Source organism: Phyllobates terribilis, unplaced genomic scaffold (genome assembly GCF_046119375.1).
Source record: "Phyllobates terribilis strain yellow unplaced genomic scaffold, ASM4611937v1 Scaffold_9__5_contigs__length_417890890, whole genome shotgun sequence".
Classification (NCBI taxonomy): Eukaryota; Metazoa; Chordata; class Amphibia; order Anura; family Dendrobatidae; genus Phyllobates; species Phyllobates terribilis.
Genome location: NW_027362769.1, coordinates 189,975,200 through 190,001,882, shown reverse-complemented (window position 1 = coordinate 190,001,882; position 26,683 = coordinate 189,975,200). Strand labels below are relative to the sequence as shown.

General features: G+C 56.6%; 1 protein-coding gene across 2 annotated transcripts in view; it reads left to right on the top strand.

The window, feature by feature from the left end:
- The first annotated feature begins 841 nt into the window (after nucleotides 1–841).
- Nucleotides 842–26,683, top strand: part of MUC13 (mucin 13, cell surface associated) — a 42,761-nt gene continuing 16,919 nt past the window's right edge. The window contains exons 1-6 of one of the 2 annotated variants that reach the window (XM_073647543.1): nucleotides 842–1,239; nucleotides 5,797–5,896; nucleotides 5,936–6,108; nucleotides 6,632–6,754; nucleotides 16,638–16,738; nucleotides 16,894–16,949. In XM_073647543.1, the coding sequence (XP_073503644.1) occupies nucleotides 1,185–1,239; nucleotides 5,797–5,896; nucleotides 5,936–6,108; nucleotides 6,632–6,754; nucleotides 16,638–16,738; nucleotides 16,894–16,949 (608 nt within the window). In that variant the 5' untranslated portion in view covers nucleotides 842–1,184. Of the gene's footprint in view, nucleotides 1,240–5,796; nucleotides 6,109–6,631; nucleotides 6,755–16,637; nucleotides 16,739–16,893; nucleotides 16,950–26,683 lie in introns of both variants that reach the window. The other variant, XM_073647542.1, reaches the window with a different exon arrangement.

Sequence of the window (26,683 nt, the reverse complement as noted above, 5' to 3'; positions counted from 1 at the left end):
ATGTCGTGTCATGGGGGTCCCTCTCTGCACCATAGTCATCACTATTTCTACTGTCACACGATGCCGCCCATCAGTCCGTCCTGCGCTCAGCGTCACTTTCTCCCAGAGCAGTGATGGAGGCTCCACACCGCCCGCCCGCCATCCAGGGCTGGGCAGCACAGGGAACCTGTCAGCGATCGCCCTCCTGAGCCGTCACACCGATATCTGCATCCAGCGTCTTATTCCAGAGAAATCCACATTTTCCTTATATGTAAAGGAGCGGTTCAGGACTATGGGAGGGGCATAGATCTCACAGAGACTCCGCCTCCAGAGATTATTATAAATGACAGGAGGAGTGACCAGTGTGAGACATGTAATGACTGACAGCCGCGCTCCTGCTCTCCCTGCAGAGCTGCGATTATAGCTGACACTGTACAGCAGAGCTGAGCTTGTCTCATTACAAACACCTCTTCAGCCGCAGCTCTCCTGTCACAGCACTGTCTGCTCTGCTGTACTGCCCTTCCCCCACACACATCTCACGCTGGACGCCCATATAGACGGCTCAGGAGAGTTGATGCTAAGACATCTCTGCTTCTGCCGTCTCTGATGCCTTGGTGAGAAGTGATCGGAGATTTATGACATGAACTACAACCCCCATCATTCGGCATATCTCTCCTGTGACAAAGACATTAATGACTCCTATAAAGATCCTTATCGCAGTAGGAGGCGGCGAGGGGCAAAGTCCGCAGGTACGTGCACTGCGTCACATTGTCGCAGCCGATGTTAACCCTGTCATGTCCATGAGGATGTGTGATGGTTATGTTTGGGGTGACTGGGCGCGGGCTACCAGGATGGTGCACACAGCGCTGATCACGGGGCGGTACGGAGGCGATCACTCGGAGGTGGATTTTCGTACACGAGGTTTTTCGCTTCTGAAAATAACAGATAAAAAATACTGCAACAATAAAAGTTGCTTCCAGTGTCCGTCCGTCCACCTGGCGGAAGCTGCGCAGAGCGCGGAGGCTGCACAGAGCGCGGCGTCCGCTGCCTGTGCTGCTCGCATTTGCTCTGCTGCTTGTATCCGTCCCATCATTAATTATCTACTGGAGCATAATTAGCGGCTGACGTCAGCGCTGAACTCTGGACCTATATAGAAGCGTCGCAGCGGCCTCCGGATCAGACGGTTCTCACCGCAGGCAGGAAACATGAGGGGAGTTGTAGTCCTTACTCTGCTGCTCCTGGTCATCACATGGCAAGAAGGTAAGAACAGAAATGATGCATCATCGGGGGTCTTATGGGCACCGCGGAAAGAACTCACAAATCATCAGGGGTCTCACAGGCACCGGGGGGCATGAGTGATGTGGGGGAGCAGGCGACGTGAGTGGCACGGGTGACGTGGAGGCGCTGGAGACGTGGGTGGCACGGGTGATGTGGGGGAGCACGGGTGACATGGTGGAGCGGGCGACATGGAGACGCAGGTGGTGTGAAGGCATGGGTGACGTGGGGGAGCAGGCAATGTGAGTGCCGCAGGTGACGTGGCGGCGTGGAGGAGAGGGTGACGTGGAGACGCGGGTGACGTTGAGGAGTTCAGGTAATGTGGGGGAGCAGGCGTCGTAAGTGGCACGGGTGACGTGGAGGCGCTGGAGTCGTGGGTGGCACGGGTGATGTGGGGGAGCAGGCGACGTGAGTGCCGCAGGTGATGTGGGGGGCGTGAAGGCGCTGGTGATGTGGAGGAGAGGGTGACGTGGAGGAGCTCAGGTAATGCTGGGGAGCAGGCGTCGTGAGTGGCACAGGTGATGTGGGGGAGCACGGGTGACGTGGAGACGCAGGTGGTGCGAAGGCATGGATGACGTGGAGGAGCGGGTGACGTGAGTGCCACAGGTGACGTGGCGGTGTGGGGGGCGTGAAGGCGCTGGTGACGTGGAGGAGCTTAGGTAATGTTGGGGAGCAGGCGTCGTGAGTGGCACGGGTGATGTGGGGGAGCGGGTGACGTGGAGACGCAGGTGGTGCGAAGGCATGGGTGACATGGGGGAGCAGGCGACGTGAGTGCCGCAGGTGACGTGGCGGTGTGGGGGGCGTAAAGGCGCTGGTGACGTGGGGGAGAGGGTGACGTGGATGAGCTCAGGTAATGTGGGGAGCAGGCGATGTGAGTGGCACGGGTAATGTGGCGGCGTGGGGGGCGTGAAGGAGCGGGTGATGGGGCGCCTGGTTTCAGTGAGATGGTCGTATCTATAGAGCAGCCGGACGATATCCGCAGCTTTGGTTTCTTAAACCGTGATCTTGTGTCGCGGGCAGAGAACAAATAATACGACAAATCACGGATCCTTTAGCTGTATTGATTATTTTCTTTAGCAATTAGGAAAACGTCTGTCGCTGCTTGGGCTGTGAACGGAGGAGCATATTATTATCATCACTTACATACTGAGCCGGCCGCAGCGAACCTGGAAGCTCGTGGCCCCCAACTAGCACGAGTATTTAATAAGATTCAGCCAAAGGAGCTTCTGGGCCCCCATAGACTCCAGGACCCAAGTGCCCCTGCAACCCCTGCCCCCACTATAGTAACGCCCCAGAGAGCCAGGATACTACAACCCTCATCATGCTCTGACAGTAGCAGATAAATGATGATCGGTCTCCTAGAGCAGCAGATTTACTGTTATCTACACATAATAATCAGCATCTTATCATATCCAATGCTCCAATCACATCCAGAGCTGCATTCAAAATGCTGTGCTGGCGGACATGCCCGAGACAGCTTTAGCATAATGCACTGCACTGTACATGAGATGACTGCACACACCTGTCATCACTGTGCAGAGAAGCAGGCAACCAGCAGGAGGCAGCAGTGAGGCGTGAGAGTGCAGCTTGTGTTATTATGATAGATGGCGGCAGTGAATGATCACACGCAGTGACGTCAATTCACATCTTTATGGCCGCTGTCTTCAATGTATATGATCAAGTCATCACGATAAGACAGAGATCAGCGTCACCGAATATTCTGCATATTCCTTTACTCAATATCCTGATCCTCCGCACGCTCGGCCCCTCGCTACCACCGTCCACCGCACGCTCGGCCCCTCGCTACCACCGTCCACCGCACGCTCAGCCCCTCGCTACCACCGTCCACCACACACTTGTCCTCTCAATACCACCGTACACCACACGCTCGGCCCCTCGCTTCCACCGTCCACCGCACGCTCGGTCCCTCGCTACCACCGTCCACCGCACGCTCGGCCCCTCGCTACCACCGTCCACCACACGCTCGGCTCCTCGCTACCACCGTCCTCCGCACGCTCGGCCCCTCGCTACCACCGTCCACCGCACGCTCACTACCACCGGCCACCGCACGCTCGGCCCCTCGCTACCACCGTCCACCACACGCTCGGTCCCTCGCTACCACTGGCCTCCGCACGCTCGGTCCCTCGCTACCACCATCCTGCGCACACTCGGCCCCTCGCTACCACCCTCCTGCGCACACTCGGCCCCTCGCTACCACCCTCCTGCACACACTCGGCCCCTCGCTACCACCCTCCTGCACACACTCGTCCCTCGCTACCACCCTCATGCGCACACTCGGCCCCTCACTACCACCCTCCTGCGCACACTCGGCCCCTCACTACCACCCTCCTAAGCACATTGACCCCTCGCTACCACCATCCTAAGCACATTCGACCCTTTGCTACCACCCTCCTCCGCACACTCAGCCCCTCGCTACCACAGTCCTCCGCACACTCAGCCCCTCACTACCACTGGCCACTGCATACTTGACCCCTCGCTAAAACCATCCAGCGCACACTCAGCCCCTCACTACCACCAGCCTCCGCACACTCGGCCCCTCGCTACCTCCCTCCTCCCCAAACTCGGCCCCTCGCTACCTCCCTCCTCCCCAAACTCGGCCCCTCGCTACCACGCTCCTGTGCACACTCGGCCCCTCACTACCAACCTCCTCCGCACACTCGGCCCCTCGCTACCAACCTCCTCCGCACACTCGGCCCCTCGCTACCACTCTCCTCCGAACACTCGGCCCCTCGCTACCACTCTCCTCCGAACACTCGGCCCCTCGCTACCACTCTCCTCCGAACACTCGGCCCCTCGCTACTACCATTTTCCACACACTCGGCCCCTCGCTACCACCATCTTACTAACACTCTGCCCCTCGTTACCACCGTCCTCTGCACACTCTGCCGCTCACAACCACATTCTTCTCACACTCGGCCTCGCACTCTGCCCCTAAATAACACCGTCCACTTGGCATCTCAATACCACTGTCCTTCGCACACTTGGCCCCTCGCTACCACCATCCTAAGCACACTCGGCCCTTTGCTACCACCCTCCTCCACACACTCGGCTCCTCGCTACCACCGTACTTCGCACACTCGGCCCCTCAATACCACCGTCCATCGCACGCTCGGTCCCTCGCTACCATTGGCCTCCGCACGCTCACTACCACTGGCCTCCGCACGCTCGGCCCCTCGCTACCACCAGCCACCGCACGCTCGGTGCCTTGCTACCACCGGCCTCCACACGCTCGGCGCATTGCTACCACCGGCCTCCACACGCTCGGTCCCTCACAACCACATTCTTCTCACACTCGGCCTTACACTCTGACCCTAAATAAAACCATCCACCGCACACTTGGCCTCTCAATACCACCATCCTACTAATACTCTGCCCCTCGTTACCACCGTCCTCTGCACACTCGGCCGCTCACAACCACATTCTTCTCACACTCTGCCTCGCACTCTGCCCCTAAATAACACCATCCACCGCACACTTGGCCTCTCAATACCACTGTCCTTCGCACACTTGGCCCCTCGCTACCACCATCCTAAGCACATCCAACCCTTTGCTACCACCCTCCTCCGCACACTCGGCCCCTCGTTACCACCTTTCTCCACACACTCGGCCCCTCGCTACCACCATCCTAAGCACATTCGACCTTTTGCTACCACCTTCCTCCACACACTCGGCCCCGTGCTACCACCTTCCTCCACACTCTCGGCCCCTTGCCACCACCTTCTTCCACACACTCGGCCCCTTACTGACACCATCCTAAGCACACTTGGCCCTTTGCTACCACCATCTTCCACACACTTGGTCCCTTATTGCCACAGTCTTAAGCACACTCGGCCCCTCACTATCACCGTCCTCTGCACACTCAGCTCCTCACTATCATCGTCCTCTGCACACTCAGCTCCTCACTATCATCGTCCTCTGCACACTCAGCCCCTCACTACCACCGTCCTCTGCACACTCAGCTCCTCACTATCATCGTCCTCTGCACACTCAGCCCCTCACTACCACCGTCCTCTGCACACTCAGCTCCTCACTATCATCGTCCTCTGCACAATCAGCCCCTCGCTATCACAGTCCTCTGCACACTTGGCCTCTCGCTGCCACCTTCCTAAGCATACTTGGCCTTTTGCTACCACCATCTTCCACACATTCGGTCCCTCATTGCCACCGTTTTAAGCACACTTGGCCCCTCACTACCACCATCCTTCGCACACTCAGCCCCTCACTACCACTGTCCTCTGCACACTCAGCCCCTTGCCATCACTGTCCTCTGCACACTTGGACCCTCGCTGCCACCGTCTTAAGCACTTTCGGCCCCTCACTACCACTGGCCTCCGCACACTCGGCCCCTCACTACCATTGTCCTCTGCACACTCAGCCCCTCGCTGCCACAGTCTTAAGCACTTTTGGCCCCTCACTACCACTCGGTCCCTTGTAAGAAAATCCAGACATGTCCTCCTGCTCGCTGGGGCTGCGTACTGGCGGGACATCATTATTATTTGTATTAATGTCTTCCAACCACAGTAAGTGCCGCTTCCACAACTGCGCCAAAAACAACATCACCAGATGCGAAAATAACGGAAGCGCCAGATACAGGATCACCAGATACAGGATCACCAGATACGACAGTGACGGAAGCGCCAGATACAGGATCACCAGATACAACAGTGACGGAAGCGCCAGATACGGGATCACCAGATACAGCAATCACTGAAGTGCCAGATACAGGATCGCCAGATACGGGATCACCACAAACAGTGCAGACAAACGACCCCAATGTCACCACAACACAGATAGATCCTGTGACCACCACGGCAGGTGGTCTCACCACATCCAGTAAGTATGGCTTCCCCCCTCCCTTGTTATCAGTGCTGGCCGGCATTATGACACTTCCACGAGCGCCACTTGCCATTTTTCTAGCATTCCCGCATCTGGCAGTGGCAGCTTCAACCTGGCGGCACTTTCTTACATTCTGCGCTGGCGCCTCTGTGGTAGAGTCCGTCATTGGCACATGGTGAAATTCTTACTACCCCCCAAAAAAAAATTAAGCCAAAAGAGCTCCCAATGCATCCCACTACAAAACGAGGGGTCCGGTGGGCGTCAGCGCAGCGTTGTGGTGTCCATTTCTACCACAGATGTGAATAGTGCACTATAGAATCTGCGCAGATTACAAGATCTCTGCTTCTTGTCAGTGAATGGAAACATTCTTAGTCTAGAGACAATCCTCTGACATGTTCCCATTCACTGGCTGCAAGCAGAGATCTGGAAGACAATGAGAAGCAGCTTCCTGTCTGGGGTGGGATCTGTACAATCTCCAGCTGTGACCTCACTCCGCACCTGTATCCCCCTCTCTCCGCAGAGCCCGGGATCTGCTCACCTGATGCCTGTGTGAACGGCTCCACCTGCATCCAGCTCTACAACCTGTACGAGTGTCGCTGCCCGCTGAACTATTACTACAGCCCCGAGGGGACCTGCAGCGGAGGTGAGGACTCAGCATGATGGGAGCTGTAGTCAGGGCTGTGGAGTCGGAGGCCATTTTGGTGGAGTCGGAGTCGCTATAAAATGGAGCGACTCCAACTCCTAAAATATATAATACATTGGGTGCAGGAGTTCAATGCAGTTTGTGGGGAATATTTTTTCATAAGAATTTGGGAAAGTCATGAAATATCCTATAAATGTCCGTCCTATTCCTGATCTCAGGGTCTGGACTTTTAGCTGAGATGAATCTGTGCTGCAGTAAATTTATCACTTACACATGAGCCGTGCATGAGGGGGCCGGAGCCGTGTATGAGGGGGTCGGAGCCGTGTATGAGGGGGTCGGAGCCGCGTATGAGGGGGTCGGAGCCGTGTATGAGGGGGTCGGAGCCGCGTATGAGGGGGTCGGAGCCGTGCATGAGGGGGCCGGAGCCGTGTATGAGGGGGTCGGAGCCGTGTATGAGGGGGTCGGGGCCGTGTATGAGGGGGTCGGGGCCGTGTATGAGGGGGTCGGAGCCGTGTATGAGGGGGCCGGAGCCGTGTATGAGGGGGTCGGAGCCGTGTATGAGGGGGTCGGGGCCGTGTATGAGGGGGTCGGAGCCGTGTATGAGGGGGTCGGAGCCGTGTATGAGGGGGCCGGAGCCGTGTATGAGGGGGTCGGAGCCGTGTATGAGGGGGTCGGGGCCGTGTATGAGGGGGTCGGGGCCGTGCATGAGGGGGTCGGGGCCGTGCATGAGGGGGCCGGAGCCGTGTATGAGGGGGTCGGGGCCGTGTATGAGGGGGTCGGGGCCGTGTATGAGGGGGTCGGAGCCGTGTATGAGGGGGTCGGAGCCGTGTATGAGGGGGCCGGAGCCGTGTATGAGGGGGTCGGAGCCGTGTATGAGGGGGTCGGAGCCGCGTATGAGGGGGTCGGAGCCGCGTATGAGGGGGTCGGAGCCGTGTATGAGGGGGTCGGAGCCGTGCATGAGGGGGCCGGAGCCGTGCATGAGGGGGCCGGAGCCGTGCATGAGGGGGTCGGAGCCGTGTATGAGGGGGTCGGAGCCGTGTATGAGGGGGTCGGAGCCGTGCATGAGGGGGCCGGAGCCGTGCATGAGGGGGCCGGAGCCGTGTATGAGGGGGTCGGAGCCGTGTATGAGGGGGTCGGGGCCGTGTATGAGGGGGTCGGAGCCGTGTATGAGGGGGTCGGAGCCGTGTATGAGGGGGTCGGAGCCGTGTATGAGGGGGCCGGAGCCGCGTATGAGGGGGCCGGAGCCGCGTATGAGGGAGTCGGAGCCGCGTATGAGGGGGTCGGGGCCGTGTATGAGGGGGTCGGAGCCGTGTATGAGGGGGTCGGAGCCGTGTATGAGGGGGTCGGAGCCGTGTATGAGGGGGCCGGAGCCGTGTATGAGGGGGTCGGGGCCGTGTATGAGGGGGTCGGGGCCGTGTATGAGGGGGTCGGGGCCGTGTATGAGGGGGTCGGAGCCGTGTATGAGGGAGTCAGAGCCGTGTATGAGGGGGTCGGAGCCGTGTATGAGGGGGTCGGAGCCGTGTATGAGGGGGTCAGAGCAGTGTATGAGGGGGTCAGAGCAGTGTATGAGGGGGTCAGAGCCGTGTATGAGGGGGTCGGAGCCGTGTATGAGGGGGTCGGAGCCGTGTATGAGGGGGTCAGAGCAGTGTATGAGGGGGTCGGAGCCGTGTATGAGGGGGTCGGAGCCGTGTATGAGGGGGTCGGAGTCGTGTATGAGGGGGTCGGAGTCGTGTATGAGGGGGTCGGAGCCGTGTATGAGGGGGTCGGAGCCGTGTATGAGGGGGTCAGAGTCGTGTATGAGGGGGTCGGAGTCGTGTATGAGGGGGTCAGAGCAGTGTATGAGGGGGTCAGAGCAGTGTATGAGGGGGTCAGAGCAGTGTATGAGGGGGTCGGAGCCGTGTATGAGGCGGTCTGAGTCGTGTATGAGGGAGTCGGAGTCGTGTATGAGGGGGTCGGAGCCGTGTATGAGGGGGTCGGAGTCGTGTATGAGGGGGTCGGAGCCGTGTATGAGGGGGCCGTGTATGAGGAGGTCGGAGCCGTGTATGAGGGGGTCTGAGTCGTGTATGAGGGAGTCGGAGTCGTGTATGAGGGGGTCGGAGTCGTGTATGAGGGGGTCGGAGCCTTATATGAGGGGGTCGGAGCCGTGTATGAGGGGGTCGGAGTCGTGTATGAGGGAGTCGTGGAGCCGTGTATGAGGGGGTCGGAGTCGTGTATGAGGGAGTCGTGGAGCCGTGTATGAGGGAGTCGTGGAGCCGTGTATGAGGGAGCCAGGGCCGTGTATGAGGAGGTCGGAGCCGTGTATGAGGGAGCCGGGGCCGTGTATGAGGAGGTCGGAGCCGTGTATGAGGAGGTCGGAGCCGTGTATGAGGGAGTCGGAGCCGTGTATGAGGGGGTCGGAGCCGTGTATGAGGGGGTCGGAGCCGTGTATGAGGGGGTCGGAGTCGTGTATGAGGGAGTCGTGGAGCCGTGTATGAGGGAGTCGTGGAGCCGTGTATGAGGGGGTCAGAGCCGTGTATGAGGGAGCCGGGGCCATGTATGAGGGGGTCGGAGCCGTGTATGAGGGAGTCGGAGCCGTGTATGAGGGGGTCGGAGCCGTGTATGAGGGGGTCGGAGCCGTGTATGAGGGGATCAGAGCCGTGTATGAGGGAGTCGGAGCCGTGTATGAGGGAGTCGAAGCCGTGTATGAGGGAGTCGGAGTCGTGTATGAGGGGGTCGGAGCCGTGTATGAGGGGGTCGGAGCCGTGTATGAGGGGGTCGGAGCCGCGTATGAGGGGGTCGGAGCCGCGTATGAGGGAGTCGGAGCCGTGTATGAGGGAGTCGGAGCCGTGTATGAGGGAGTCGGAGCCTTATATGAGGGGGTCGGAGCTGTGTATGAGGGGGTCGGAGCCGTGTATGAGGGGGTCGGAGTCGTGGAAACTGAGGAGTCGGAGGTTTGGTTTACCAGCTCCACAGCAGCTGCAGAGCCGCCGGCTCATGGGATTAGCAAGGAATGAAGGATATATACAGCGTACATAGGGAGCGGAGCGCTGGGGAGAGCAGAGGCGCCGGGGGACCCCACAGGGCAGGAGCCGCTGATCTCCACCCTACACAGCTGCGACCAGTGCGCTGCGTACTGGGGTCTGCGGTACAGACAGACTCCCCTCTTGTCTCATCAGAGGTTCAGGCTGCTCCCCTGGAACCATGCTTTACACTGCAGCTCTGCTTGTTCAGATTGGCTGCTCTGTATAAACAGAAGATCAAATACACCCCAGACATATGCCTGCAGACTATTACACCCAGACCCTTCTCTACAAGTGACTCTCCCAGATTTACTCCCCCGGACATATGTCGGCAGACTATTACACCCAGACCCTTCTGTACAAGTGACTCTCCCAGATTTACTCCCCCTGGACATATGCCTGCAGACTATTACACCCAGACCCTTCTCTACAAGTGACTCTCCCAGATTTACTCCCCCGGACATATGTCGGCAGACTATTACACCCAGACCCTTCTGTACAAGTGACTCTCCCAGATTTACTCCCCCGGACATATGCCTGCAGACTATTACACCCAGACCCTTCTCTACAAGTGACTCTCCCAGATTTACTCCTCCAGACATATGTCGGCAGACTATTACACCCAGACCCTTCTGTACAAGTGACTCTCCCAGATTTACTCCCCCTGGACATATGTCTGCAGACTATTACACCCAGACCCTTCTGTACAAGTGACTCTCCTAGATTTACTCCCCCGGACATATGTCTGCAGACTATTAGTGTATGTGCGCCATTGGGCATCCTGATGCGCTATGGGGCCCGTGACCGGAGGAGAGCGGTGCCAGCGCCCCCTCCCTCAGGGCCCCGGCATTACGCTTACCTCTCCCCGTGCCTCCGCAGCTCCGGTCTCTTCCACGTCTCTTGACTGTGACGTCTCAGGGCAGACGGAGCGATGATGTCCTCACAGCGCCCTCTACTGAGCAGTCACAGCGCAGAGCGGGAAGACGACGGCGACGCGGCTGAGGAGTCCGGAGCAGCGGCCGGAGAGGTGAGTATTTGATTATTTTATGTATGGAGGCATGGAGCAATATACGGGGCCCATACAGGATGGAGCAATATACGGGGCCCATACAGGATGGAGCAATATACGGGGCCCATACAGGATGGAGCAATATACGGGGCCCATACAGGATGGAGCAATATACGGGGCCCATACAGGATGGAGCAATATACGGGGCCCATACAGGATGGAGCAATATACGGGGCCCATACAGGATGGAGCAATATACGGGGCCCATACAGGATGGGGCATTATACGGGGCCCATACAGGATGGGGCATTATACGGGGCCCATACAGGATGGGGCAATATACGGGGCCCATACAGGATGGGGCATTATACGGGGCCCATACAGGATGGAGCAATATACGGGGCCCATACAGGATGGGGCATTATACGGGGCCCATACAGGATGGAGCAATATACGGGGCCCATACAGGATGGGGCATTATACGGGGCCCATACAGGATGGAGCAATATACGGGGCCCATACAGGATGGAGCAATATACGGGGCCCATACAGGATGGGGCATTATACGGGGCCCATACAGGATGGGGCATTATACGGGGCCCATACAGGATGGAGCAATATACGGGGCCCATACAGGATGGAGCAATATACGGGGCCCATACAGGATGGGGCATTATACGGGGCCCATACAGGATGGGGCATTATACGGGGCCCATACAGGATGGGGCAATATACGGGGCCCATACAGGATGAGGCATTATACGGGGCCCATACAGGATGGAGCAATATACGGGGCCCATACAGGATGGGGCATTATACGGGGCCCATACAGGATGGGGCAATATACGGGGCCCATACAGGATGGGGCATTATACGGGGCCCATACAGGATGGAGCAATATACGGGGCCCATACAGGATGGGGCATTATACGGGGCCCATACAGGATGGGGCATTATACGGGGCCCATACAGGATGGGGCAATATACGGGGTCCATACAGGATGGGGCATTATATGGGGCCCATTATTTCTGTATGGAGCATTACATGGGGCCCATTATTCTGTATGGAGCATTATATGGGGCCCATTATTCTGTTTGGAGCAATATATGGGGCCCATTATTCTGTATGGCGCAATATCTGGGGCCCATTATTCTGTATGGAGCATTACATGGGGCCCATTATTCTGTATGGAGCAATATATGGGGCCCATTATTCTGTATGGAGCATTATATGGGGCCCATTATTCTGTATGGAGCATTATATGGGGCCCATTATTCTGTATGGAGCATTAACAGACATAATTGTATTTACTGGTATAATGAGATCATGCATTTAACATTAGAGCAACAACCATGGCTGGATTAAGAGTAGCAAGGGCCCCGGGCAGTTTAGAAGGCGCCCCCCCACCCACACACACACACACCTGATGTATCATATGTCACATGATCCCCTGTGATAGATCATGTGATAGTTCACGTGAAATTAATTTGGCACAATATTAATTATAATTTTTTTTTTAGGCTGTGTGCCCACTATTCCGCTGCAGAAACACTTAAAAAACACTTGGTAGAAGGTCTGCCATGTTCCCCAATGATAATCCGCATGTTCTGTGCACATGCTGCGGAAATATCCGCTGCGGATTATCATTGCGGAAAAATCCGCAGCACTGCCAATTATTTTGCGGAAGCGCTGTGTTTTCGCCGCCATTGACTTGCATTGGATCACATGGAATCCGCATCACTGCATCTGTACATGCAGAATCCATGCGTTTCAATGTGCGGATGGTACCCGGGTGTGGAGGACAGGAGACTCATCAAGACTCGGGGACCATAGAACCTGTAAAAAAAAGAATAAAATAAAAAATAAATATCATACTTACCTTCTGATGGCCCCCGGTGTCTTTATCCGATGCGTCCTGGCTGCCGGCAGCTCGCAATGGTCTGAAAAGGACCTGCCGTGACGTCATTTAGTCATGTGATGGGTCACGCGACCGCTGACGTCGGCAGGCCATCAGAAGATAAGTATATATTTTTTATTTTTTACCATTCTTTACGGTCACACTATATATGCCGGTTGCATGGATTTATATAGTGTCACCAAGCTGTCAAGCACTTTCCAAGTGATGCTAAAATCACAACCCGCATGCGGAAATGCAAGTGAAGAACGCGTCACATCCGCATGTCCCTGACAGGAAAAACACATGCACAATCCGCATGTACAATCCGCATGCACAATCTGCGTTTTTTCTGCCAGGGAGATGCAGAAACGCTCAAAAAAAATCCGGAGCATTTCTGCATCGTGGGCACATAGCCTTACATTAATTGTATGACTCAATATGGAGCACATGTAGCCATCTATACACAGCCGGAGGCCGCATGTAGCCATCTATACACAGCGGGAGGCCGCACGTAGCCATCTATACACAGCGGGAGGCCGCATGTAGCCATCTATACACAGCGGGAGGCCGCACGGCGCCATCTATACACAGCGGGAGGCCGCACAGCGCCATCTATACACAGCGGGAGGCCGCACGGCGCCATCTATACACAGCGGGAGGCCGCACGTAGCCATCTATACACAGCAGGAGGCCGCACGTAGCCATCTATACACAGCAGGAGGCCGCACGTAGCCATCTATACACAGCCGGAGGCCGCACGTAGCCATCTATACACAGCAGGAGGCCGCATGTAGCCATCTATACACAGCGGGAGGCCGCACGGCGCCATCTATACACAGCGGGAGGCCGCACAGCGCCATCTATACACAGCGGGAGGCCGCACGGCGCCATCTATACACAGCGGGAGGCCGCACGTAGCCATCTATACACAGCAGGAGGCCGCACGGCGCCATCTATACACAGCAGGAGGCCCCACGGCGCCATCTATACACAGCAGGAGGCCGCACGGCGCCATCTATACACAGCGGGAGGCCGCACGGCGCCATCTATACACAGCGGGAGGCCGCACGGCGCCATCTATACACAGCGGGAGGCATCACGGCGCCATCTATACACAGCGGGAGGCCGCACGGCGCCATCTGTACACAGCGGGAGGCCATACGTAGCCATCTATGCACAGCAGGAGGCCGCACGGCGCCCCCCCCAGAGATAGCAGGAGGCCGCACAGCACCATCTATACTCAGCAGGAGGCCACACGGCGCCATCTATACACAGCGGGAGGCCGCACGGCGCCATCTATACACAGCGGGAGGCCCCACGCAGTCACACACACACACAAACATATACAGACATACACATACATACACGCATAAACACATTTGAAATACAAAAATACATATAAACAGACATCACACAATTATGTCTGCCTCCACACACACACACACACACACACACTCTCACTTTCACTTTCACACACTCTCACACACTCACCATCCCCCGGCTCTACTCCAGTCCTCCTGCTCCTCTCCGCTCCAGTCCTCCTGCTCCTCTCCGATGCAGGCTGCAGCAGTGCAGGCCAGGCGCGCACTCCATGACGTCACAGCTAGGAAACACAGCCACGCACAGGGAAGTTAACTGCTGCAGTGCTGGCCTGGCCGAAGAAGAAGTAGCGGCCATGCGCCGATGCTGGGGAAGCGGTCCAGGGGCCCCCCCGCCACTGTCTGCCTGTATGCCGCGCCTCTGTGTATGCTGGGCCCTGCCTGACGTCATGTGGCAGGGCGGTCCCAGCATCATTCAAACTGCCCGCCCCGGTGGATCTGCAGCTGGCCGGATGGGAGCGGCTGCGTGATGCAGCGTGTCTGTGAGTGGCTGCTTTGAACTTTGGGACCGCCCTGCTTGACGTCATGTGGCAGGGCGGTCCCAAAGTTCAAAGCAGCCACTCACAGACACGCTGGCTGCATCACGCAGCCCTGTATATGCACTAGCGCCGGCGGAAAAATTTAAATGATGTTGGGACCGCCCTGCCACATGAAGTCAGGCAGGGCGGTACCAACAGCATTTAAACTGCACACCCGTGCTAGTGAATATACAGCTGCGGCGGCCAGACGGGAGCGTCATGTGGCACTGGCAGGGCGGGGAGACACAGCATGATTCAAACCGCCTACAGCTGCGGGCCCGCAGCGGTGATCATCTATACCTTCGGCCAGCGCGGCGGTGACTGAAAAAAATGCGCATTATAATGGGAGCAATTCATGGGCCCCCTGGAGCCTCAGGGCCCCGGGCGGTAGCCCATATTGCCCTCATTATAATCCGCCTATGGCAACAACTAAATGAGCCTGGTGTCAATGTTTGGGGTGGTATTTCACATTTTGGTGTTTTAGGACCAATATTTTTTGATGGAACAGTCACAGGAGAGAAGTATCTCGAAATTGTAATGACTCAAGTTGTTCCCCAGTTACAGCAACAGCCTAATTCAAATTACCTTTATTTCCAACAAGATGGGGACCCTCCACATTATTCAAGAGTGGTCCGCGAGTATCTTGATGAAACATTTCCTAATAAATGGATTGGCCGAAGAGGCCCACTTGATTGGCCGGCATGTTCACCAGACTTGAACCCAATGCATTTTTTCTTTTGGGGAGTACTCAAGGACAAAGTTTATAGTCGAAAATCAAAAAGTGTCAGTGATTTCAAAAATTCCATAAGCGATGCATTTCCAGAAATTATTACCCAGAGACTTGTGCAAAAAAGTTTGTGGAAGCGAAAGAGGCGACTTCAAAGCAAATTGTAATGGGAAACAGTGTGAGCCCCTGCGGTGATAACATTTAAGGGCTTTTGTATTATTGTTCAGAATTAAATGTAATTGTTAATGTTCTGCTTGTGTTAGTAAATATCATTTTATATATAAATCAAAATAAATGTTACTATTTTCTGGCCACCTCCTTTTGGACCACCCTGTATATAAATATTTCTCGTGCATCATGAATCGTGTTTGTGTTAAAGGGGCCACAGAGACTCTTTCGCCCGGGGCCCACGGAAACCTGGAGCCGGCCCTCTCCATCAGGGTGGTCCTAGCTCTAGTCACACACCTCGCTACGTGCCAGACGGGGGTAGCGCATAACCAGCGCCTGACAGTGTATGTAGGTGGACGGCCAGACCCCCAAATGTACCGAGCGCAAGAAACCAAAGCAAATCCAAAACTGCAGCCCGGGAAGTGTAATGGGGGGCAGCGGCCAGTGATGGGGGACGTGTAATGGGGGGCAGCGCCCAGTGATGGGCGACGTGTAATGAGGGGCAGCGGCCAGTGATGGGGGACGTGTAATGGGGGGCAGCGGCCAGTGATGGGGGACGTGTAATGGGGGGCAGCGCCCAGTGATGGGCGACGTGTAATGGGGGGCAGCGGCCAGTGATGGGGGACGTGTAATGGGGGGCAGCGCCCAGTGATGGGGGACGTGTAATGGGGGGCAGCAGCCAGTGATGGGGGACGTGTAATGGGGGGCAGCGGCCAGTGATGGGGGACGTGTAATGGGGGGCAGCGGCCAGTGATGGGGGACGTGTAATGAGGGGCAGCGGCCAGTGATGGGGGACGTGTAATGGGGGGCAGCGGCCAGTAATGGGGACGTGTAATGGGGGGCAGCGGCCAGTGATGGGGGACGTGTAATGGGGACGTGTAATGGGGGGCAGCGGCCAGTGATGGGGGACGTGTAATGGGGGGCAGCGGCCAGTGATGGGGATGTGTAATGGGGGGCAGCGCCCAGTAATGGGGACGTGTAATGGGGGGCAGCGCCCAGTAATGGGGACGTGTAATGGGGGGCAGCGCCCAGTAATGGAGACGTGTGGTGAATTTTAAGCTTTTTTATCTAAAAACAAGTCAACAAGAGGCGGTGTTTCTTACTTGTTACGCTCACGTCCCGCGGTGACCAGTCTGAACGTGCGCATACACGTGTGCAGTAACGGCCGATGTTCTCGTCACTCAGGTAAAACCTTCTACGGTGAATTCACAATCTCAGGAGAAAAATTTAATCCAAATCCAGGAAGTCCAGAATACACCAAAATCTACACCACAGTATTAACACAGGTGAGAGCCGCCGTGTGTAGTGTGAACGGCGCCAATCCACAATGGCGTCATCTCAGTGATGTCACCACCAGGGGGCAGGCTGACAACCTCGCACCATATACAGGCTGGTTGTCAGCAGTCGTATCAGATTGTGACGTCTTCTGCTTTCTCCCCAGTGCAGCGAAGCGTTGTCAGATCTCCCATATGGGGGCACAGTCGTCCTGGAGATGAGGTGGGTGCTGGAGGATGATGAGGAGATGACTGTGCGAATGAAGGGGGTGCTGGAGGATGATGAGGAGATGACTGTGCGAATGATGGGGGTGCTGGGGATGATGAGGAGACGACTGTGCGAATGATGGGGGTGCTGGAGGATGATGAGGAGACGACTGTGCGAATGATGGGGGTGCTGGGGATGATGAGGAGATGACTGTGCGAATGATGGGGGCGCTGAAGGATGATGAGGAGACGACTGTGCGAATGATGGGGGTGCTGGAGGATGATGAGGAGACGACTGTGCGAATGATGGGGGTGCTGGGGATGATGAGGAGACGACTGTGCGAATGATGGGGGTGCTGGAGGATGATGAGGAGACGACTGTGCGAATGAAGGGGGCGCTGGAGGATGATGAGGAGATGACTGTGCGAATGAAGGGGGTGCTGGAGGATGATGAGGAGATGACTGTGCGAATGAAGGGGGTGCTGGAGGATGATGAGGAGATGACTGTGCGAATGAAGGGGGTGCTGGAGGATGATGAGGAGATGACTGTGCGAATGATGGGGGTGCTGGAGGATGATGAGGAGACGACTGTGCGAATGAAGGGGGCGCTGGAGGATGATGAGGAGACGACTGTGCGAATGATGGGGGTGCTGGGGATGATGAGGAGACGACTGTGCGAATGATGGGGGTGCTGGAGGATGATGAGGAGACGACTGTGCGAATGATGGGGGTGCTGGAGGATGATGAGGAGACGACTGTGCGAATGATGGGGGTGCTGGAGGATGATGAGGAGACGACTGTGCGAATGATGGGGGTGCTGGGGATGATGAGGAGACGACTGTGCGAATGATGGGGGTGCTGGAGGATGATGAGGAGACGACTGTGCGAATGAAGGGGGCGCTGGAGGATGATGAGGAGATGACTGTGCGAATGATGGGGGTGCTGGAGGATGATGAGGAGATGACTGTGCGAATGATGGGGGTGCTGGAGGATGATGAGGAGACGACTGTGCGAATGATGGGGGTGCTGGGGATGATGAGGAAACGACTGTGCGAATGATGGGGGTGCTGGAGGATGATGAGGAGACGACTGTGCGAATGATGGGGGTGCTGGAGGATGATGAGGAGACGACTGTGCGAATGAAGGGGGTGCTGGAGGATGATGAGGAGACAACTGTGCGAATGATGGGGGTGCTGGAGGATGATGAGGAAACGACTGTGCGAATGATGGGGGTGCTGGGGATGATGAGGAGACGACTGTGCGAATGATGGGGGTGCTGGGGATGATGAGGAAACGACTGTGCGAATGATGGGGGTGCTGGAGGATGATGAGGAGACGACTGTGCGAATGATGGGGGTGCTGGAGGATGATGAGGAGACGACTGTGCGAATGAAGGGGGTGCTGGAGGATGATGAGGAGACAACTGTGCGAATGATGGGGGTGCTGGAGGATGATGAGGAGATGACTGTGCGAATGATGGGGGTGCTGGAGGATGATGAGGAGACGACTGTGCGAATGATGGGGGTGCTGGGGATGATGAGGAAACGACTGTGCGAATGATGGGGGTGCTGGAGGATGATGAGGAGACGACTGTGCGAATGAAGGGGGTGCTGGAGGATGATGAGGAAACGACTGTGCGAATGAAGGGGGCGCTGGAGGATGATGAGGAGACGACTGTGCGAATGAAGGGGGCGCTGGAGGATGATGAGGAGACGACTGTGCGAATGATGGGGTGCTGGATGATGATGAGGAGACGACTGTGCGAATGAAGGGGGCGCTGGAGGATGATGAGGAAACGACTGTGCGAATGAAGGGGGCGCTGGAGGATGATGAGGAGACGACTGTGCGAATGAAGGGGGTGCTGGAGGATGATGAGGAGACGACTGTGCGAATGAAGGGGGTGCTGGAGGATGATGAGGAGACGACTGTGCGAATGATGGGGGTGCTGGAGGATGATGAGGAGACGACTGTGCGAATGAAGGGGGAGCTGGAGGATGATGAGGAGACGACTGTGCGAATGATGGGGGTGCTGGAGGATGATGAGGAGACGACTGTGCGAATGAAGGGGGCGGTGGAGGATGATGAGGAGACGACTGTGCGAATGAAGGGGGCGGTGGAGGATGATGAGGAGACGACTGTGCGAATGAAGGGGGCGCTGGATGATGATGAGGAGACGACTGTGCGAATGATGGGGGTGCTGGAGGATGATGAGGAGACGACTGTGCGAATGAAGGGGGCGGTGGAGGATGATGAGGAGACGACTGTGCGAATGAAGTGGGGCTGGATGATGATGAGGAGACAGACTGTGCGAATGATGGGGGTGCTGGAGGATGATGAGGAGACGGACTGTGCGAATGAAGGGGTGCTGGAGGATGATGAGGAGACGACTGTGCGAATGAAGGGGGTGCTGGAGGATGATGAGGAGACGACTGTGCGAATGATGGGGGTGCTGGAGGATGATGAGGAGACGACTGTGCGAATGATGGGGGTGCTGAAGGATGATGAGGAGACGACTGTGCGAATGAAGGGGGTGCTGGAGGATGATGAGGAGACGAATGTGCGAATGATGGGGGTGCTGGAGGATGATGAGGAGACGACTGTGCGAATGATGGGGGTGCTGGAGGATGATGAGGAGACGACTGTGCGAATGATGGGGGTGCTGGAGGATGATGAGGAGACGAATGTGCGAATGATGGGGGTGCTGGAGGATGATGAGGAAACGACTGTGCGAATGATGGGGGTGCTGGAGGATGATGAGGAGACGACTGTGCGAATGAAGGGGGTGCTGAAGGATGATGAGGAGACGAATGTGCGAATGATGGGGGTGCTGAAGGATGATGAGGAGACGACTGTGCGAATGATGGGGGTGCTGGAGGATGATGAGGAGACGACTGTGCGAATGGAGGGGGTGCTGGAGGATGATGAGGAGACGAATGTGCAAATGATGGGGGTGCTGGAGGATGATGAGGAAACAACTGTGCGAATGATGGGTGTGCTGGAGGATGATGAGGAGACGACTGTGCGAATGGAGGGGGTGCTGGAGGATGATGAGGAGACGACTGTGCGAATGATGGGCGTGCTGGAGGATGATGAGGAAACAACTGTGCGAATGATGGGTGTGCTGGAGGATGATGAGGAGACGACTGTGCTAATGAAGGGGGTGCTGGAGGATGATGAGGAGACGAATGTGCGAATGATGGGGGTGCTGGAGGATGATGAGGAGACGACTGTGCGAATGATGGGGGTGCTGGAGGATGATGAGGAGACGAATGTGCGAATGATGGGGGTGCTGGAGGATGATGAGGAAACGACTGTGCGAATGATGGGGGTGCTGGAGGATGATGAGGAGACGACTGTGCGAATGAAGGGGGTGCTGAAGGATGATGAGGAGACGAATGTGCGAATGATGGGGGTGCTGAAGGATGATGAGGAGACGACTGTGCGAATGAAGGGGGTGCTGAAGGATGATGAGGAGACGAATGTGCGAATGATGGGGGTGCTGAAGGATGATGAGGAGACGACTGTGCGAATGATGGGGGTGCTGGAGGATGATGAGGAGACGACTGTGCGAATGATGGGGGTGCTGAAGGATGATGAGGAGACGACTGTGCGAATGATGGGGGTGCTGAAGGATGATGAGGAGACGACTGTGCGAATGATGGGGGTGCTGGAGGATGATGAGGAGACGACTGTGCGAATGATGGGGGTGCTGAAGGATGATGAGGAGACGACTGTGCGAATGAAGGGGGTGCTGAAGGATGATGAGGAGACGACTGTGCGAATGAAGGGGGTGCTGAAGGATGATGAGGAGACGAATGTGCGAATGATGGGGGTGCTGAAGGATGATGAGGAGACGACTGTGCGAATGAAGGGGGTGCTGAAGGATGATGAGGAGACGAATGTGCGAATGATGGGGGTGCTGAAGGATGATGAGGAGACGACTGTGCGAATGAAGGGGGTGCTGGAGGATGATGAGGAGACGACTGTGCGAATGATGGGGGTGCTGAAGGATGATGAGGAGACGACTGTGCGAATGAAGGGGGTGCTGAAGGATGATGAGGAGACGAATGTGCGAATGATGGGGGTGCTGGAGGATGATGAGGAAACGACTGTGCGAATGATGGGGGTGCTGAAGGATGATGAGGAGACGACTGTGCGAATGAAGGGGGCGCTGGAGGATGATGAGGAGACGACTGTGCGAATGAAGGGGGCGCTGGAGGATGATGAGGAGACGACTGTGCGAATGAAGGGGGTGCTGGAGGATGATGAGGAGACGAATGTGCGAATGATGGGGGTGCTGGAGGATGATGAGGAAACGACTGTGCGAATGATGGGGGTGCTGAAGGATGATGAGGAGACGACTGTGCGAATGATGGGGGTGCTGAAGGATGATGAGGAGACGAATGTGCGAACGATGGGGGTGCTGAAGGATGATGAGGAGACGAATGTGCGAATGATGGGGGTGCTGGAGTATGATGAGGAAACGACTGTGCGAATGAAGGGGGCGCTGGAGGATGATGAGAAGACTGTGCGAATGAAGGGGGTACTGGAGGATGATGAGGAGACGAATGTGCGAATGATGGGGGTGCTGGAGGATGATGAGGAAACGACTGTGCGAATGAAGGGGGTGCTGAAGGATGATGAGGAGACGACTGTGCGAATGAAGGGGGTGCTGGAGGATGATGAGGAAACGACTGTGCGAATGAAGGGGGCGCTGGAGGATGATGAGGAGACTGTGCGAATGAAGGGGGTGCTGGAGGATGATGAGGAGACGAATGTGCGAATGATGGGGGTGCTGGAGGATGATGAGGAAACGACTGTGCGAATGAAGGGGGCGCTGGAGGATGATGAGGAGACTGTGCGAATGAAGGGGGTGCTGGAGGATGATGAGGAGACGAATGTGCGAATGATGGGGGTGCTGGAGGATGATGAGGAAACGACTGTGCGAATGAAGGGGGTGCTGGAGGATGATGAGGAAACGACTGTGCGAATGAAGGGGGCGCTGGAGGATGATGAGGAGACTGTGCGAATGAAGGGGGTGCTGGAGGATGATGAGGAGACGAATGTGCGAATGATGGGGGTGCTGGAGGATGATGAGGAGACTGTGCGAATGAAGGGGGTGCTGGAGGATGATGAGGAGACGAATGTGCGAATGATGGGGGTGCTGAAGGATGATGAGGAGACGACTGTGCGAATGATGGGGGCGCTGGAGGATGATGAGGAAACGACTGTGCGAATGAAGGGGGCGCTGGAGGATGATGAGGAGACTGTGCGAATGAAGGGGGTGCTGGAGGATGATGAGGAAACGACTGTGCGAATGAAGGGGGCGCTGGAGGATGATGAGGAGACTGTGCGAATGAAGGGGGTGCTGGAGGATGATGAGGAGACGAATGTGCGAATGATGGGGGTGCTGGAGGATGATGAGGAAACGACTGTGCGAATGAAGGGGGCGCTGGAGGATGATGAGGAGACTGTGCGAATGAAGGGGGTGCTGGAGGATGATGAGGAGACGACTGTGCGAATGATGGGGGTGCTGGAGGATGATGAGGAAACGACTGTGCGAATGAAGGGGGTGCTGGAGGATGATGAGGAAACAACTGTGCGAATGATGGGGGTGCTGAAGGATGATGAGGAGACGACTGTGCGAATGAAGGGGGTGCTGAAGGATGATGAGGAGACGACTGTGCGAATGAAGGGGGTGCTGAAGGATGATGAGGAGACGACTGTGCGAATGAAGGGGGTGCTGGAGGATGATGAGGAGATGACTGTGCGAATGATGGGGGTGCTGGGGATGATGAGGAGACGACTGTGCGAATGATGGGGGTGCTGGAGGATGATGAGGAGACGACTGTGCGAATGATGGGGGTGCTGGGGATGATGAGGAGATGACTGTGCGAATGATGGGGGCGCTGAAGGATGATGAGGAGACGACTGTGCGAATGATGGGGGTGCTGGAGGATGATGAGGAGACGACTGTGCGAATGATGGGGGTGCTGGGGATGATGAGGAGACGACTGTGCGAATGATGGGGGTGCTGGAGGATGATGAGGAGACGACTGTGCGAATGAAGGGGGCGCTGGAGGATGATGAGGAGATGACTGTGCGAATGAAGGGGGTGCTGGAGGATGATGAGGAGATGACTGTGCGAATGAAGGGGGTGCTGGAGGATGATGAGGAGATGACTGTGCGAATGAAGGGGGTGCTGGAGGATGATGAGGAGACGACTGTGCGAATGAAGGGGGCGCTGGAGGATGATGAGGAGACGACTGTGCGAATGATGGGGGTGCTGGGGATGATGAGGAGACGACTGTGCGAATGATGGGGGTGCTGGAGGATGATGAGGAGACGACTGTGCGAATGATGGGGGTGCTGGAGGATGATGAGGAGACGACTGTGCGAATGATGGGGGTGCTGGAGGATGATGAGGAGACGACTGTGCGAATGATGGGGGTGCTGGGGATGATGAGGAGACGACTGTGCGAATGATGGGGGTGCTGGAGGATGATGAGGAGACGACTGTGCGAATGAAGGGGGCGCTGGAGGATGATGAGGAGATGACTGTGCGAATGATGGGGGTGCTGGAGGATGATGAGGAGATGACTGTGCGAATGATGGGGGTGCTGGAGGATGATGAGGAGACGACTGTGCGAATGATGGGGGTGCTGGGGATGATGAGGAGACGACTGTGCGAATGATGGGGGTGCTGGAGGATGATGAGGAGACGACTGTGCGAATGAAGGGGGCGCTGGAGGATGATGAGGAGATGACTGTGCGAATGATGGGGGTGCTGGAGGATGATGAGGAGATGACTGTGCGAATGATGGGTGTGCTGGAGGATGATGAGGAGACGACTGTGCGAATGAAGGGGGCGCTGGAGGATGATGAGGAGACGACTGTGCGAATGATGGGGGTGCTGGAGGATGATGAGGAGACGACTGTGCGAATGAAGGGGGTGCTGGAGGATGATGAGGAGACAACTGTGCGAATGATGGGGGTGCTGGAGGATGATGAGGAGATGACTGTGCGAATGATGGGGGTGCTGGAGGATGATGAGGAGACGACTGTGCGAATGATGGGGGTGCTGGGGATGATGAGGAAACGACTGTGCGAATGATGGGGGTGCTGGAGGATGATGAGGAGACGACTGTGCGAATGAAGGGGGTGCTGGAGGATGATGAGGAAACGACTGTGCGAATGAAGGGGGCGCTGGAGGATGATGAGGAGACGACTGTGCGAATGAAGGGGGCGCTGGAGGATGATGAGGAGACGACTGTGCGAATGATGGGGTGCTGGATGATGATGAGGAGACGACTGTGCGAATGAAGGGGGCGCTGGAGGATGATGAGGAAACGACTGTGCGAATGAAGGGGGCGCTGGAGGATGATGAGGAGACGACTGTGCGAATGAAGGGGGTGCTGGAGGATGATGAGGAGACGACTGTGCGAATGAAGGGGGTGCTGGAGGATGATGAGGAGACGACTGTGCGAATGATGGGGGTGCTGGAGGATGATGAGGAGACGACTGTGCGAATGAAGGGGGAGCTGGAGGATGATGAGGAGACGACTGTGCGAATGATGGGGGTGCTGGAGGATGATGAGGAGACGACTGTGCGAATGAAGGGGGCGGTGGAGGATGATGAGGAGACGACTGTGCGAATGAAGGGGGCGGTGGAGGATGATGAGGAGACGACTGTGCGAATGAAGGGGGCGCTGGATGATGATGAGGAGACGACTGTGCGAATGATGGGGGTGCTGGAGGATGATGAGGAGACGACTGTGCGAATGAAGGGGGCGGTGGAGGATGATGAGGAGACGACTGTGCGAATGAAGGGGGTGCTGGATGATGATGAGGAGACGACTGTGCGAATGATGGGGGTGCTGGAGGATGATGAGGAGACGACTGTGCGAATGAAGGGGGTGCTGGAGGATGATGAGGAGACGACTGTGCGAATGATGGGGGTGCTGGAGGATGATGAGGAGACGACTGTGCGAATGATGGGGGTGCTGAAGGATGATGAGGAGACGACTGTGCGAATGAAGGGGGTGCTGGAGGATGATGAGGAGACGAATGTGCGAATGATGGGGGTGCTGGAGGATGATGAGGAGACGACTGTGCGAATGATGGGGGTGCTGGAGGATGATGAGGAGACGACTGTGCGAATGATGGGGGTGCTGGAGGATGATGAGGAGACGAATGTGCGAATGATGGGGGTGCTGGAGGATGATGAGGAAACGACTGTGCGAATGATGGGGGTGCTGGAGGATGATGAGGAGACGACTGTGCGAATGAAGGGGGTGCTGAAGGATGATGAGGAGACGAATGTGCGAATGATGGGGGTGCTGAAGGATGATGAGGAGACGACTGTGCGAATGATGGGGGTGCTGGAGGATGATGAGGAGACGACTGTGCGAATGGAGGGGGTGCTGGAGGATGATGAGGAGACGAATGTGCAAATGATGGGGGTGCTGGAGGATGATGAGGAAACAACTGTGCGAATGATGGGTGTGCTGGAGGATGATGAGGAGACGACTGTGCGAATGGAGGGGGTGCTGGAGGATGATGAGGAGACGACTGTGCGAATGATGGGCGTGCTGGAGGATGATGAGGAAACAACTGTGCGAATGATGGGTGTGCTGGAGGATGATGAGGAGACGACTGTGCTAATGAAGGGGGTGCTGGAGGATGATGAGGAGACGAATGTGCGAATGATGGGGGTGCTGGAGGATGATGAGGAGACGACTGTGCGAATGATGGGGGTGCTGGAGGATGATGAGGAGACGAATGTGCGAATGATGGGGGTGCTGGAGGATGATGAGGAAACGACTGTGCGAATGATGGGGGTGCTGGAGGATGATGAGGAGACGACTGTGCGAATGAAGGGGGTGCTGAAGGATGATGAGGAGACGAATGTGCGAATGATGGGGGTGCTGAAGGATGATGAGGAGACGACTGTGCGAATGAAGGGGGTGCTGAAGGATGATGAGGAGACGAATGTGCGAATGATGGGGGTGCTGAAGGATGATGAGGAGACGACTGTGCGAATGATGGGGGTGCTGGAGGATGATGAGGAGACGACTGTGCGAATGATGGGGGTGCTGAAGGATGATGAGGAGACGACTGTGCGAATGATGGGGGTGCTGAAGGATGATGAGGAGACGACTGTGCGAATGATGGGGGTGCTGGAGGATGATGAGGAGACGACTGTGCGAATGATGGGGGTGCTGAAGGATGATGAGGAGACGACTGTGCGAATGAAGGGGGTGCTGAAGGATGATGAGGAGACGACTGTGCGAATGAAGGGGGTGCTGAAGGATGATGAGGAGACGAATGTGCGAATGATGGGGGTGCTGAAGGATGATGAGGAGACGACTGTGCGAATGAAGGGGGTGCTGAAGGATGATGAGGAGACGAATGTGCGAATGATGGGGGTGCTGAAGGATGATGAGGAGACGACTGTGCGAATGAAGGGGGTGCTGGAGGATGATGAGGAGACGACTGTGCGAATGATGGGGGTGCTGAAGGATGATGAGGAGACGACTGTGCGAATGAAGGGGGTGCTGAAGGATGATGAGGAGACGAATGTGCGAATGATGGGGGTGCTGGAGGATGATGAGGAAACGACTGTGCGAATGATGGGGGTGCTGAAGGATGATGAGGAGACGACTGTGCGAATGAAGGGGGCGCTGGAGGATGATGAGGAGACGACTGTGCGAATGAAGGGGGCGCTGGAGGATGATGAGGAGACGACTG